The following is a 16,531-nucleotide window of genomic DNA, read 5'->3' as shown; positions in this document are numbered from 1 at the left end:
GGTTTTGGCCAACAGCGTAGAGACAGCAAGTGGGAAGATGATGCTGAAGGCCATTTGTCAGAGAAGGCAAGTCACTTCCCTTGGCTAGCCGATGAATAGGAATGAGGACAAGAAGGACAGCAGGAGGAAGACGAGGAGAATGTAGGACAAGTCCTGGTTGTTGGCTTTGACTATCAGGATGTCTAGGAATTTAATGAAGATTCCTAGCACAAAGCCTGTGGTGAAAGACAAGAATAGGGCAACAGAAGACAGGATGATACCCAAAGGCTCTTCATAGGACAGGAAGCTTATATCCTTGGGGATGCATTGTTCTCGCTCCTTGTTTGGATGCTGAACTTCTGGGCACACAGTGCAATAGTCTGCATCTGAAAAGAAGAAGAGAAGCTTCAGAATCATTGGAATCTCCCTATCCACCTTCTCCACACCATGCATCATTTTGTACACCTCTCTCATGTCTCACCTTCCCCTCCTTTCCCCCCAAGCTAAACAGTCCCAGATATTATAACTTTCCTCCATAAGGGAGATCCAGCCCCTGGATAATTTTAGTTGCCCCTTTCTGCACTTTCTCCAGCTCTACAATATCCTGGTTAGGTGTGGTGACCAAAACTGTCCACAGTATTGCAAGTGTGGATCCTTCTTGAATTATGCCTAACATGGAGTTTGCCTTCTTTACAGCAGCCACACACACACTGGGTTGACATTTTCATTGAGCTGTCCACCACAACCCCCAGATCTCTTTGTTTGTTGGTCACCTCTAACTGAGATCTCACTTATACTTGAAGTTCAGATGTTTTGACCCAACTTGCATCACATTACACATGCTTACATTGAACCGCATTTGCCATTTTGATGCCCATTCTCCCAGTTTGGAGAGATCCTTGTGGAGCTCCTTGCAATCCCTTCTTGGGTTTAACCCACCTCAATAATTTGGTGCTGTCAGCAAATTTGGCCACTTCACTGCTCACTCCGAATTCCAGATCATGGATGAATGAGTTGAAAAACATTGGTCCCTGTGGGACCCCACTATTTACATCCCTCTATTGGATGAATTAATCATTTTTTGCTACTCTCTGTGGGACTCCAGTATTTACATCCATCCATTGGGTGAGTTTACCACGTATTCCTCCTCTCTGCTTTCTGTTCTTGAAGCAGTTACTGATTCAAAAGAGGACCTCTCCCCTTATTCCAGGACTGCGAAGTTTGCTCAGGGCTTGTTGGTGAGGGACTTTGTCAAAAGCCTTCTGGAAGTCCAAGTGGACAATGTTGATTGGATCACCCCTAAATCTACATATTAAGTTACACTCTCAATGATCTCTAAAAGGTTAGCGAGACAGGCCTTCCCTTTGTGGAAGCCAGACTGATTCTTTTTCAGCAGGGCTTGTCCTTCTATATGTTTACTAATTTTATCTTTAATCATGCTTTCATCCCATTGACCCAGAATAGATGTTAAGCTAACCGGCCTATAATTTCCCAGGTCCCCCCTTGATTCCTTTGTAAAAACTGCAGTTACATTGGCCATCTTCAGGTCCTCTGGTACAGAGGCTGATCTTAGGGACACGCTGCATATTTTGGCTGGAAGATCAGCCATTTCATATTTGAGTTCCTTGAGAACAATAAGATGGATACCATCTGGGCCCGATGATGTATTTGCTTCCAACTTATCAATAAGGTTGAGAATTTCATCTTTTGTCCCCACTGTCTGCCTTAGTTCCTCAGACTCCCTTCATGCAAACATCAGTTTAGGCACAGGTATCTGTCCTGTATCTTCTGCAGTGAAGGCTGATGAGAAGAATTTGTTCAGCTTCTCTGCAATCTCCTTGTCCTCTTTTAGTACTCCTTTAGCTCCATTGCCATCTTATGGTCCAACTGCCTCCCTAGCTGGTCTCCTGCTTTTGATATATTTAAAGAATTCTTTAGTCTTGTCCTTGATATTGTTTGCAATATGCTCTTCAAAATGCTTCTTTACATCCCTTATTATCTACATTATGCAAGCTTGTGCTTCCTTTTGTTTTCCTCACTTGGCCAAGACTCGTGTTTTCTGAAGGAAGCCCTCTTTTCTCTAATAGCTCCCTTAACCAGCTAGACATATGCTACACAGGCATATTACCTCTGACTAGCAGCCATAGACTGCGCTATCCTCCATGAATGTGTCCAATCCCCTTCCATCTTTTCCTTCTTCAAAGTTATTTTGTGGAAAGAGACTGTGGAAAGATGCTGTGCATGCTTGAAGAGCAACAGCTAGGGATGTATGAAAGTGACTTACCTTTTTGTGGATTCTGTTCATGGGTGGGGGGGTGGCGTTCCATCCCTCCCCCCCGGAATCCTCAATGGGGGGGAGGCAATCCGTTCCTCCCCCCCGCCGGAATCCTCGATGGCCAGCTGTGCTCCGTGGCATCCAAAGAATGAACAATGTGGCTCTAAAGGAACTGGAATAGAGAGGAATGCTGCCTCTGATTCTGGAGGTAAAATAGGACAGACAAAGCATGACATCACATAAGCCTGTGGTCATCCCAGGTTCATCTCCATTGGTTGTGACATCTGTGAAGGGAGGGGAGACTACTCATAATAGGGCAACCATGGTTTCATCTCCAGGCTAGTGGCTGGTTTGCACGGGATGCAGATTCTGAAACTGAAACGAATGTAGATCGAATCAGATGCCACCTTCTGATTTTATCATGAGATGCTCCTTTGCATTCAGATCAGGCCTCAGGACAATAATGTAGCACTTGGGAAGAAAGACGCAGCCCAGTAACCCAGCACTGGAGGCCAAGATGGAGAAGACCTGCACGGCTACCATGTATTTGCCCTTGGTGCTCAGGTAGGTGGGCACAAAGGACACCCAAACACTGCAGAAGACCAGCATGCTGAAGGTGATCAGCTTGGCTTCATTGAAGGCCCCAGGCAACTTCCTGGCTAGGAAAGCCACTGTGAAGCAGATGGCAGCCAGGAAGCCCATGTAGCCAAGGGCAGCATAGAACATGGCGACAGACCCTTCATTGCATTGCAGGTTGATCTGTGCAGGCTGGGAGTGCATGTCAGAATCTGGGAATGGGGGAGAGAGGCCCATCCAGATGGTGCAGATGAGAATTTGGACACTGGAACAGGACAATACGATGGAGTTGGCCAACCTCTTCCCCAACCATTTCCTCACTGTGTTCCCTGGCTTTGTGGCCAAGAAGGCCAGCACCACAGTGATGGTTTTGGCCAACAGTGTAGAGACAGCAAGTGAGAAGATGATGCTGAAGGCCATTTGTCGGAGAAGGCAAGTCACTTCCGTTGGCTGGCCAATGAATAGGAATGAGGACAAGAAGGAAAGCAGGAGGGAGACAAGGAGAATATAGGACAGGTCCCGGTTGTTGGCTTTGACTATCGGGGTGTCTAGGAATTTAATGAAGATTCCTAGCACAAAGCCTGTGGTGAAAGACAAGAATAGTGCAAAAGATGCCAGGGTGATCCCCAAGGGCTCTTCGTAGGACAGGAAGCTTATATCCTTGGGGATGCATTGCTCTCGCTCCTTGTTTGGATGCTGATCTTCTGGGCACACAGTGCAATAGTCTGCATCTGAAAAGAAGACAAGAAGCTTCAGAATCATTGGCATCTCCCTATCCACATTCTCCACACCATGCATCATTTTGTCCACCTCCCTCATGTCTCCTCTTCCCCTCCTTCCCCCCCAAGCTAAAGAGTTCCAGATGTTGCAACATTCCTTCATAGGGGAGATGCTCCAGCCCCTGGATCATTTTAGTTGCCCTTTTCTGCACTTCCCCCAGCTCTACAATATCCTGGTTAGGTGTGGTGACCAAAACTGTACACAGTATTCCAAGTGTGGTTACACCATAGATTTTATTCTTTTATTTTTTACAGTAGCCACACACACGCTGGGTTGACATTTTCATTGAGCTATCCACCACAACCCCGAGATCTCTTCTTATGTTGGTCACCTCTAACTCAGATCTCACTTATACTTGAAGTTCAGATGTTTTGATCACTGCCTTGTTGTGGTGAAGGGGCTTGCATAACTCAGTGAAGCCATAATATATGCCGTGCAGGGCCACCCAAGACGGACAGGTCATGGCAGAGAGTTCTGACAAAATGTGGTCCACTGGAGAAGGAAATGGCAACCCACTCCAGTATTCTTGCCAAGAAAACCCCATGGAATGTATCACAAGGCTAAAAGATATGACGCCGGAAGATGAGCCCCTCATGGGACAAAGCCAAAAGGACACTCAGCTGTGGATGTGTCTGGTGGTGAAAAGAAAATCCGATGCTGTAAAGAACAATATTGTTTAGGAACCTGGAATGTCAGATCAATGAATCAAGGTAAGCTGCAGGTGGTCAAACATGAGATGGCAAGATTGAACATGGATATCTTGGGAATCAGCGAACTAAAATGGACAGGCATGGGTGAATTTAATTCAGGTGACCATGATATCTACTACTGTGGGCAAGAATCCCTTAGAAGAAATGGAGTAGCACTCATAGTCAACAAAAGGGTGGGAAAAGCAGTACTGGGGTACAATCTTAAAAACGATAGAATGATCTCAGTACGAATCCAAGGCAAACCATTCAACATCACAGTAATTCAAGTCTATGCCCCAACCACTGATGCCGAAGAAGCTGAGGTTGATCGGTTCTATGAAGACCTACAACACCTTCTAGATCTAACACCAAAAAAAGATGTCCTCTTCATCATAGGGGATTGGAATGCTAAAGTAGGAAGTCAAGAAATCACTGGGATAACAGGCAGGCATGGCCTTGGTGTACAAAATGAAGCAGGACAAAAGCTAATAGAGTTTTGCCAAGAGAACACGCTGATCATAGCAAACACTCTTTTCCAACAGCACAAGAGGCGACTCTACACATGGACATCACCAGATGGTCAATATCGAAATCAGATTGATTATGTCCTTTGCAGCCAAAGATGGAGAAGCTCTATACAGTCAGTAAAAACAAGACCTGGAGCTGACTGTGGCTCAGATCATTAGCTTCTTGTTGCAAAATTTCAGCTTAAATTGAAGAACGTAGGGAAAACCTCTAAACCATTCAGGTATGACCTAAATCATATCCCTTATGAATATACAGTGGAGGTGAGGAATAGATTTCAGGGATTAGACCTGATTGACAGAGTGCCTGAGGAACTCTGGGCGGAGGTCCGTAACATTGTTCAGGAGGCAGCAACAAAATCCATCCCAAAGAAAAAGAAATGCAAGAAAGCAAAGTGGCTGTCTGATGCGGCTTTACAATTAGCTGAGGAAAGAAGGGAAGCGAAAAGCAAGGGAGAAAGGGGAAGACATATCCAACTGAATGCAGACTTCCAGAGAATAGCAAGGAGAGACAAGAAGGCCTTCTTAAATGAACAATGCAAAGAAATCAAGGAAAACAACAGAATGGGAAAGACTAGAGATCTCTTCAAGAAAATTAGAGATCTCAAGGGAATGTTTTGTGCAAAGATGGGCACGATAAAGGACAAAGAAGGCAGGGACCTAACAGAAGCAGATGAGATTAAGAAGAGGTGGCAAGAATACACAGAAGAACTATACAGGAAAGAACTTAATGTCCCTGATAGCCATGATAGTGCGGTCACTGAACTTGAGCTGGACATCCTCGAGAGTGAAGTCAAGTGGGCCTTAGGAAGCATTAGTAACAACAAAGCTAGCGGAGATGACAGTATTCCAGCTGAGCTATTTAAAATCCTAAAAGATGACGTTGTTAAAGTGCTGCACTGAATATGTCAACAAATATGTCAACAGTTGTTAAAGCAATGAGTTGTCATTATGTGCAAATGGCCCCTGGGTGAGTGTGTTTGTAGGATTGCTGGAATCTCCACCACAGCCACACAGCAACACCACCACCCATCCCCTACGGTCTCTTCCTTTCACTCCACAATGTCTAAAGAAAAGAGAGCATCCTTCATCCTACATGCTAATCATGCAGCTTTCCCTCTCCCCATGCCTTCCAGATATGTTGGGCTACAACTTCCAGCATCCCTCAGCCAGCCACCAGGGTGGGGCAGGCTTCCCAAAAGTCACTTCTGAGCAGTGCAAGTTCACAGACGGCCAAAGAAAAGAGGGAATTATTTGCCCTGTTCTGTCTGGACTGCCCTTTCTGCTGGAGTCACTTGCCTTCCTCAGTGGAAATGGTCCCTTGCATGCAGAGAGCGCAGTCGTAGCAGCACCGTGGCTCTCCTTCCCTGATCACCTTGACATAGCCAGGCCAGCAGCTTCTGCTACATCTGGAATGAGGCACCGTCTACCATAATGACAGAGTACCAAAAGAGAACAGCTTCCTTGGTTTCCACGAAGCCCAGTGGCATCATCCAATATGGCTTACTTGAAAACGGGCTTAGACAAATTCATCAGTGGCTTCTAGTCCTGATGGCTCTGTGCTACCTCCAAGATCAGAGGCATTCTGCCTCTGTACAGCAGTTGCTGCAGACCATGGGTGGGAGGGTGCTCTTGCACACATGTCCTGCTTGTGGATTTCCACTGGGCTGCTACTTGTCCACTGTGGGAACAGAGTGCTGGACTAGGTGGACCTTTGGCTGATCCAGGACGGCTTTTTGGTGTTCTTATGAGAACGACCCCTTCCTTGAACTCTGAAGGGCCACTGCCAGTCACTGTCAACCATGCTGAGCTAGATGGATCAATGTTGTGACTTGCAGAAGTCGACTTCCTATGCTGCCTCCTGTCCTGAGAAGGAAGCAGATCGGGGCTGAATCTGGTGTGCATACAGCCGAAGTCCCTACTGAGCACAAGATGTGTTCCCATATATACACTTCACTAATATGGTATAGAACAGAGATGTAGAACAACCAACCCATGTAGAACAATGCAAATCTTTGCGTAGCCTATCGCATGAAAAAACAGGGGTGCAAATGGCCTAGTGGACGCCATTTGCGGCCATAAAGCTGGTAGATGTACCTAGATGCAGCTGTAAATGGCTGCATTTGGGCTAATCTAACAGTTTTATGGCTGCAAATAGCGCCCACGATACGGCATGGCAATGGCTGCCGGCCATATCGCCAGCGATGCAAAGCAGGAGGCTGGTTCTGCAGGATCAACGCACGGAGGGAGACGACCCAGACAGATTCCAGGGGGAGATGGAGGGGAGTGGTCCATTCCGCCATGGGCCCCAGTTGGGCCAGATTCTTGGAATCTGGCCTCATTGGGGTCCGTGGTGGAATTCTCCCCCAAACCTACTAAGAACTTAGGAACATAAGACGCTGCCTTATACAATGTCAGACTGTTGGTCCATGTAGCCCTATACTGTCGACACTGTCCAGCAGGGTCTCTCGAGGGTGTCAGGCAGGATTCCTTCTTTGCCCCACCTGGAGAAGCCCGGGATAGAACCTGGGGCCTTCCGCATGCAAAGCAGGGGTTCCATCACACTGAGTGATGGCCTCTTAAACTGTATATCCTTAGCTATTTTCCTGTAAACGACAGCTTCTTTGTTTATTAAATAGATAATAAAATGCAACAAATGATTAGAATGCAACAGAAGGTGAAGGGAATGAACTGAAACCTGTTTTTACCCACATTGTTGAACCAGCTGGGCCATACAATGGCATCCTGGTCAATGGTGATTGTCACGTCTGAGGTCCCCTGTCTCTCTAGTGTCCCAACGTTCCTTGTATGAACAGAGTTATTGGGAAACATCACATAGGTCACGATGTCAAAGTCAGCTGCCAGGTCTCCGCTCTCATCCAAATATACTCGTTCCGTGGAGGTATTGTAAAACTGGAAATTTCCCAGGAACTGGTGAAGCTAGAATGGCAGAGGGGACACCAGAATGTAGAATTGGACTGTATCCTAGGACTCATGGCTGGTGCACATGCCTTTAAGACCAGGCGGACAAAACGTAGATCTCCACATATTCTGGATTTCAATTGCCAGCATTCCTGACCATTATCCCCCTGGTAGAGGTTCTGGGAGATGAAGTTCAAAACATCAGAAGTTTAAAACACACTTAGCGGCTTGGGGCCAAGTTATCTCAAGGATCACCTCCTCCTATATGTCATCCTCAGTGGCCCTTCTCTGTGAGCCCCTGCCAAAGGAAGTGAAGCCCGTCCTGCACTCGCCACGTTCAGCCCTTAAATTTATGTGTCACTGCACACTGCAGAAGCAGACTTGAAGCGACCTGTGCAAGGAAGGTTTCAAAAATCCATCATCATTAGAGCAAAGTTCATTGTCGAAGCACGTGGGACAAGAAATATATCCTAGCTTGGGTAGAAATTGGCAACCCATATAGGTGTGTCAGGAGTAGGGGTGGACGAAAGTCCCTTACCTGTCCTCGAAGGACGTTCGCGGTGGGGGGGAGATGCTTCGCTGCTCCCCCTGCGAAGTTCAGGCCGGGGGGGGAGGCTTCCCGCCTCACCCCGGCCGAAATTCAGGCCGGGGAGGAGGCTTCCTGCCTCGCCCGGCCGCGAACGCAAAAGGTTTTTTTTTTTTTTTTAATGCCCCCGATAGGCTGCGTGACAATTAATGTAGCCTATCACGGCTAGATCTGCAAAGTCAGCTGTGATAGGCTACGTCAATTGTCACGTAGCCTATCACGGGTGACTTTAAAAAAAAAAAGCGCATACGCTAATGGCGGCCCCCATAGGGAGCCGCCATTCGCGTTCCTTATTTAGTCGCTGTAGTCTACGTAAATGTTTACGTAGACTACAGCGAAAATAAGGGCAACACAAATAGCGTACACACTTTTTTTTTTTTTTTAAGTCACCCGTGATAGGCTACGTGACGATTGACATAGCCTGTCACGGCTAGATTTGCAAATCTAGCCGTGATAGGCTACGTTAATCGTTATGTAGCCTGTCAAGGGGCATTTTTTTTTTCTTTTATTGCAATGGCGGTGGCGGCAGCCGGTCGAAAGACCGGCTGCCGCTCCAGCCCCGCTCGAACAGCCGCCGAACCGCCGGCCGGACCCGCCGCCGGGAGGGATATTCGGTGAAGGTAAGTCCCGTCCCGGGAGGGGTGCGGGGGGTGGGGGGGTTCAGAGGATTTCTCCCCAAAACGTGTTTGGGGGGCCGAACACGTTGGCGCTCAGCCCCCGAAGTTTTGGGGAGAAATTCTCTGCCAACCCTAGTCAGGAGTAGGGATGTCAAAGAAATCCACAATGGAACCGAGTGAGTTTGGATTTTCATGGATCCAACTCACGGATTCTGCAGGGTTTTCCCTTGTCGGGAAGATTCTGCAGACTTGCGGACCGATTTTCTCACTTTCCTGGATTTCGTGCAAATTTTGTTGTAGAAAAATATGCAAAATAAAAATATCTGCCCCCAAATGGAAATTTCCCCATAGGCTAAAGTATGAAAATGTGCATTTGGGGGAATTTGAGCATTTTTGAACTTGCGAATTTGCACAAATGTATATTTGTGCAAATGCAAATTTGCACAAATTCGGAAACAAAAAAAAAATCTGACTCTGTTGATGGGAGAATGACGGAACAAAAAGTGCCTGATAATCCGTGGAATTCAGACAGAATGGATTTCACACACTCCATACGTCCATAGTCAGGACCAGCTTATATAAAGCGCAGACATCCTTTTTTGGGTTTACACTCCGTTACCCAGGAGTTATATGGAAAGACCATACCCATAAGCTCTTCCAGAAATGAGGAAAATGGGTGGAAGGATCCGGATGTCAGCAGAACCACATAGATTCTGGGGGAGCAGCCCAGTGGGAAGGATGAAGTTGGGAGATGGAGCCAGTGAATCTTGCACTGCCCAAGGAACTCTCTTGAAACTGGGAGCTTCCTATAAGAATGGGGCTAGAAAATGGGCACTAGCAGATCCCCAGGATATACAAGTGAGGATTATGGGAGTCCACCTTGCCTCAGAAATATGTAAATGTTATCTCATCTCACCAGTGCTTCCACCACATCCTCGCTCCAAAAGTAATGATCACATAGCTGAAGAACCTTAGGAGACCATGCCTCAGCCAGTATGGAGGCGGAACTAGGGGTGCACGAAAGCCACTTACCTGGTCTCGCAGCTTGCTTTGCGGTGGGGGGAGGTGCTTCACTGCTCCCCCCGAAGTTCAGGCCTGGGGGGAGGCTTCCCTCCTCGCCCGGCTGAAATTCAGGCCGGGGGGGAGGCTTCCTGCCTCGCCTGGCCGAAATTCAGGCCGGGGAGGAGGCGCCTCGCCCGGCCGCGAAATAAAGTTAAAAAAGAAAACGCCACCGTGATAGGCTACGTGACGATTTACGTAGCCTATCACAGCTAGATCTGCAAAGTCAGCCATGATAGGCTACGTTAATCGTCACGTAGCCTATCAAGGGTGACTTTAAAAAAAAGCGCATACGCAAATGGCGGCCCCCATAGGGAGCCGCCATTCGCGTTCCTTATTTGGTCGCTGTAGTCTACGTAATCTTTACGTAGACTACAGCGACCAAATAAGGAACGTGAATGGCGGCTCCGTATGGAGGCCGCCATTAGCCGTACGCACTTTTTTTTTTTTTTTTAATTCACCCGTGATAGGCTACGTGACGATTTACGTAGCCTATCACGGCTGACTTTGCAGATCTAGCCATGATAGGCTACATTAATCGTCACGTAGCCTATCATGGGGGCATTTTGTTTGTTTTTTTCTTGGAATGGCGGCGGCGGCAGCCGGTCAAAAGACCGGCTGCCGCCCCCGCCCCTGACGAAGACCTGCCGAACCGCCGCCAGGACCCGCCGCCGGGAGGGACATTCGGGAAAGGTAAGTCCCTTCCCGGGGGGGGGCGGGGGGCAGAGAATTTGTCCCCGAAACTACTTCGGGGGGCTGAATACATTGGCACTCAGCCCCCCGAAGTTTCGGGGAGAAATTCTCCCCCATCCCTAGGCGGAACCAAGCAGACTAAACACAGCCAAGCTCCTATTTGAACCTCAGATTCATCTGCTCCTTGTTGGAACAGCATACAGAAAACCCTGTTTGGTTCTCACCTCCAGCACCACTTGCAATTTTCCATTGTGCCGATCTCTCCCCATCAGCCTTACTTGAGGACTGGACCTAACCTGAACACTGCTCAAGATCTCACCCATGGCATATCCCTGCAACCCAAGCAACAGTGAAGGGCACTGGCAAAACCGAGGACTTTTATGGGAGCCCCATAGAAGCTCTTCCAAAAAAGAGGGAAGTGGGTGGAGGGAGCCCGATGTCAACTCAGGATTATTTCTCAGGTTGAGGCATAGAGTTATTTCCCAAGTCTTGAGTTTCCCTTTCACTCTAACTTCTGCCTTTATTCTTCTCATGCCAAGAGGAACTTACTAATGCTTTAACATAGTTTTTATATCCATTCGTGATATATTCATTACTGATATCCAAGTAATGTGCAGGAGGAGGAAAAAGGAGAGTTAACGGTTATGCTGTAGTTTGGTTTGGTTTGGTTTTGGTTTAGTTTAGCCTTAAACCACAATTACTAAACAGGAGAAGGTAGCGAGGAGGAGTCAAACCAATATTAGAAGCTCAAGCAGTTATCTTCTTAGCTAAATTCATAAGACCAGCTTTGGCAATTGCAATTCTTTTACTTAATTTCATGTTTTCGTTACATTCTCTTTCCCTGTAAGTACAGAGAAAGTTTCTAATGTTCATATAACCACCATGCCACCACTTTCTTTTCATTTTGTAATTTTCTAAAATACATAGATTGCAATTTACAATTTTATCTGTAGTGATTTTTGCCCATGTAAATTAGCTTGGTTTCCCACTGGGGTGTTAGAACCCATTTGATGTAGGTTCTGAAGTTAAACAGGACAGAATTTACACACTGGGCTAGGTGGCCAGTCGGTAGACAAAGTCAGTGAATGTTGTAGTGCCCAAGGAACTCTCTAGAAACTTGGGACTTGCTATTTTGGCGGAGGTTAGAAAATGGGCAGCAGCAGATGCAAAGAAGTTGCAGCTGGAGTCAACTTTCCTCAGGAATATGTAAATGTCACCTCATCTCTCCACTGCTTCCAAAAGCTTGTCAGAGTGGAATTGTAATTTTCAATGCAATCACCTTCGAGGAAAGAAGGAATACCTGCCATGGCTGAACGCTTTCGCCTTCCAGTCGGCCTCTGCCCACCGCCACCGTCCGCTTGGATCTGGAGGAGTAGGCAGCATTTAAGGCATGTGCTATGGCTTGGACAGTGCTGTAAATGCTGTAGGTGTCTTGGGACAGGCTCACGTCAAGAAGATGCTGAGGCAAACCTTCTAGGTTCTCTTTCACTGTGCATCGGTTCCGGCCTTTCACAGATAACACATGCTTTGAATATACAAAGCTAAATCCTTCTGTCGGACCTGGATCCATCCCAGCAGCAGTTAAAAAAGGCTGATCAAGGAGATACGAAACTGGCATATTCTGACGTTTGGTTCCTTTCTTTGTCTGGATAAAGAATGATAAATAACCATGCATGTGCTGTTGAATAAAATGGCTCTCAAAAGCCATGGTCAGACTGCTGTATGGCAAAGCTATTGAGACCCAAATTTTCCCTGAAATTGGTTTCAAGAGTCTGTCTACTATGTCATGCAGAACGAATACATCTATGGAGGACTGAGGTGACCCATAGTAAACAAATGTATGGACTCTGCGGATGGAAGGTGAAGACTTGCGTAGCTGCTCTTCCAACAAGTCACCTGTAAAGGCAGGGTGTCGTAAGATGGTTTGTGAGAAGGCGACACAGACACCACTCCTGATGAGCACAGGCGTCAAGGTGTTCATGAACTTTTCTCCGTTGTCAGTGTCTGTAGCAAAGAGACCGACCCATGTCCATGTGAAATGCAGGAGCAGTTTAACAATCCCCCGGTAGTGGGGTTCCTCTTTTGGGACCAACCGGTAGAGCTGAGGGAAATGGGTTTTGTCAAGAGCATGATTAACAGAAGCATAACTGACCTGTTAGGAAAAGGAAAGACGTCGGATTTGATTTGTTTTCAGGACAATGCTGAGATAATAGTCATCAACTGAAAATTGTTTATAATTCATTTTTATTTATTTTTTATTATTAAATTTATTAATCGCCCATCTGGCTGGTCACCCAGCCACCTTGGGCGATGTACAACATACAATAAAAACAGTTTAAAACAATAAAATTCTACAATAAAGTACAATACAAGTACAATAATAGTACCTCGGTCTTGTCAGGGTTCAGCTTCAGCTTATTCCTCCCCATCCAGCCACTCACCGTCTCCAGACATTTGGACAGGGATTCTACGGCCAACCTTGGTGAAGATTTGAATGAGAGGTAGAGCTGCGTGTCATCCGCATATTGATGGCACTGCACCCCAAACCTCCTGATGATAGCCCCCAGCGGCTTCACATAGATGTTAAATAGCATCGGGGAGAGGATGGAACCCTGTGGCACCCCACAAGTAAGTGGCCACGGGTCCGAAACCTCCTCTCCCAGTGCTACCCTCTGGTACCTGCCGGAGAGGAAGGACCAGAACCACCGCAATACAGTGTCTCCAATGCCCAACGCCTCCAGGCGGTCCAGGAGGATACTGTGGTCAACGGTATCGAAAGCCGCTGAGAGGTCGAGGAGAACAAGGAAGGAGCATTCACCCCTATCCAGAGCCCTCCTCATATCATCCACCAAGGCGACCAAGGCCATTTCTGTCCCATGCCCCCTGAAGCCCAACTGAAATGGGTCTAGATAATCAGTTTCTTCCAAGTGTGCCTTCAACTGCACCGCCACCACCCGCTCAATCACCTTGCCCAAAAATTGCAGATTTGAGACTGGGTGAAAGTTGTTCAGAACTTGAGGATCCAAGGAGGGCTACTTTAAGAGTGGTCTTATCACTGCCTCCTTGAGGGCTGATGGCATCACTCCCTCCTCAAGGGAGGCGTTCACCACCGCCTTGATCCCCTCACCCAGTCTCTCTCTGCAGCCCATAATGAGCCAAGATGGGCAAGGATCAAGTAAGCAGGTGGTCGGCCGTACCGATTAAATTAACACATTGCCTGTCGTTCTGCTGGGCAGTGTTTCTGCAGAGGGAGGGCTGTATACCACAGTGTCTCTGCACTCTAAGCTGAACCCCAAACCCACATCGTCAGAGGATTTGAAGCCCTTGTTCTCAGATGAAAAGTTTGCAGAGTTGACCTGTCAGGGAGAGGATTTGGTCACTGAAGGGTGTCACAAGGCTTCTACCTCCCCAGGACCCAGTTCTTGAGAAATAACTCCGTGTTAGAGTCCCTGGAATCCAGAGGAGGCTGTATTACCATTGTCAGACTCCGGGAACTGTGGCCATGACGACACTAGCATACCACAGTGGCTCCCACAGTGTTGCAGCTTGAGGCTGTTAGCATCGGCCAGGCCGCTTTAAGAGACAAAGCCCCAATCAGTGCAGAGGGAGGCCAGCCAGCCTAATGCTTTCCCAACTCCAACTTAAGGCCCAGTCTTAATCTGCTGCTTGCTGGAGCTACATACAAACCACCCTGTCTGACATCAAGCCAGGTGGATTTGTCCATGGTGCTGATCTTCTCTTGCCCGACCTACACAGATCCTTCCTAAGGCCCATAGTAGAACCCTGCAACCCAGGCAACAGCAATGACCTGTGATGTTCAACACGTGCAAGAATGCAGGGTCTCAAGAGGACCCAAAGCCTGGAATGGGACAGAGGGGAGCAACCTGAACTTGCCTGTTGATGCGCCTTTCCTCACAGTACATTGCAATGGGATGTTAGCGCCTGGCCTTTATACGTATGCAGCTTCTCCTCCTTTTCATATAATATCTCATCCCTTCATTTTAAGAGTTTAAAGAGTGAAGTGTCTCTTAAAATTCTGCTATCCTCGCTGTGACTCAGCAACACCCTGGAGTCAAAGTGTCAAGGAAAACTGTTGCTTTCATCCAAATGGATGAGCATATCTGCATTGCTAAACAAATTTATTTCTTTTGCTATGGCAGTTTGCAAGAGTCTCCCTCCCTTCCAAAAAGGAACCAATACAACTGTGTTCCTTGGAGTGCTCTGATGACTCCCTTGTGAAACCATCGTTGTCACAATACAAAAAACCCTTCCCTGGAGGATCCCAGGGGTTGTCCACCCCTGCCTTCTAACCACTGGAATATGGCACCGGGTGCCCATTGCTGGAACGGCAGCCCTTCCTTCTCTGTACGACCAGTGGCATTTCCTCTGGCAAAAGGGTGAGTCTTTGCAGGCTGCCTGTGTTTGTGCATTCCTACCTGGGGGATTTTGTAGATGCCCAACATAGCTGAAATGTGGATGGAGATGTCTGAGTCAGCCCCTTCGATAAAAATCAACAGCTTGTTCTCTCTCCCACAGTTGTAGTTGGGAACATTTGCCTGTCCAGGGGAGAGCTGATCTAACATGGCATCATAAGTCATTCTTTGCTCATAATAGTTCTCATTGATCTCATAGCCCAGGGTGAAGTTGGGTAGCAGCCTGGGATTCTGATTGATCTCCTGAATGGCTACCAGGAAGGCCAGGAGGTACCAGTATGCGCTTTGATCACTTATCCTGCAACAAGAGGTTCTTCATGTCATTTTACATCCAACAAAAACACATCAAATGTCTGCTTTCGTAATTCTTATGGCCTTTCAAAGCAATGTGAATAGACACACAAAATGATACCAGTCGCGGCACAGATATATCAAAGATTCAAAATAGAAGGTCCCCACATCATTGCTTCTGTGTGTTTTGTTGCAAGGTGAATTGCCACTTTTGACGTAACTGAAACCAGTGCAGATGTACACTCTGAGGGGGAGTATGCAACCAACAGGCACGTTCCTCAAAGGTTCCGGAAATGATGTTGCATTGCGCCAAAAGAAGGCAGTAGCTTTGCTGTTGTTTTCCACTTTGTAAAGGGGGAATAGGGTCAATATCCTTGTGCTTAAAGCTGAAGCAGAGCACCCAGCCTCTGAACTGGTAAGTCAAAGCATTAATTGAACACAAGTTTTAAACAGGTTTGTCATCTTCCCTTTGGGGAGGGGATGGTTCACCCGTCACTTCAGAGTTGTGGTCCATTCTACTAGCAACACTCCATGTGCGCTGTGGTGGATGGCTATGTGAGAAAGGGCCTGGCAGTCTCATATTATTGCCTGATGACTAATTTATTGTATTTTGTTTTATTTTCTGATGTATTAATCTTCTGTTCACTGCTTTGATGGCCTTTGAGCTGAGGAGCAGTATATAGTTTATCTGTAATGATACTGTTTTAAACATTTGTAGTTCTTTTTTATTTCATTTTTTATTTTATTTCATTTTATTTTTTATTTTTCTTGGATTTTAAATTGTTTTACCCCAAGTAGTGTGCCATCCTGAGAATTATAGGGCATTGTATAAATGCTGGGAATAAATACGCAATCAGACCCACTGGATAAGAAGCCAAACGCTCTGGGATTAATGCATTCGAATGGCCTTTCAGAAATTCAGTGTCCTCCTTCCTATGGCCATTTGGAGAGAATTAAAGAAATGTATTTCCTTTGAGGTTTTAGTTATGTCCCCAATTCAGACACAAGAAATTAATTCTGGTACCTTGGAACGTATATATATGTCAATTGCATTTGTCAAGACCTTTGTCAACTGCCCAGAGAGCTGTGGCCATGAGGCAGTATATA

General features: G+C 46.9%; 1 protein-coding gene across 1 annotated transcript; it reads right to left on the bottom strand.

Moving 5' to 3' along the window:
* Positions 1 to 84: 84 nt before the first annotated feature.
* On the bottom strand, positions 85 to 16,230 carry LOC146356554 (vomeronasal type-2 receptor 26-like). Its single transcript, XM_084830181.1, has 11 exons — positions 16,214 to 16,230; positions 15,546 to 15,668; positions 15,137 to 15,431; positions 14,003 to 14,056; positions 12,597 to 12,801; positions 12,001 to 12,206; positions 10,925 to 11,032; positions 7,536 to 7,763; positions 6,123 to 6,249; positions 2,662 to 3,561; positions 85 to 365 (listed from the first exon to the last, which is right to left on the bottom strand). Exons 1-11 carry the CDS (start codon positions 16,228 to 16,230, stop codon positions 85 to 87), a joined length of 2,544 nt encoding a protein of 847 aa, XP_084686307.1.
* Between the last annotated feature and the right edge of the window lie 301 nt (positions 16,231 to 16,531).

The sequence above is a fragment of the Heloderma suspectum genome, chromosome 2 (genome assembly GCF_057233095.1).
Source record: "Heloderma suspectum isolate Gila_16-S chromosome 2, 16-S_ref, whole genome shotgun sequence".
Classification (NCBI taxonomy): Eukaryota; Metazoa; Chordata; class Lepidosauria; order Squamata; family Helodermatidae; genus Heloderma; species Heloderma suspectum.
This window is presented reverse-complemented; position numbering and strand designations above follow the sequence as displayed.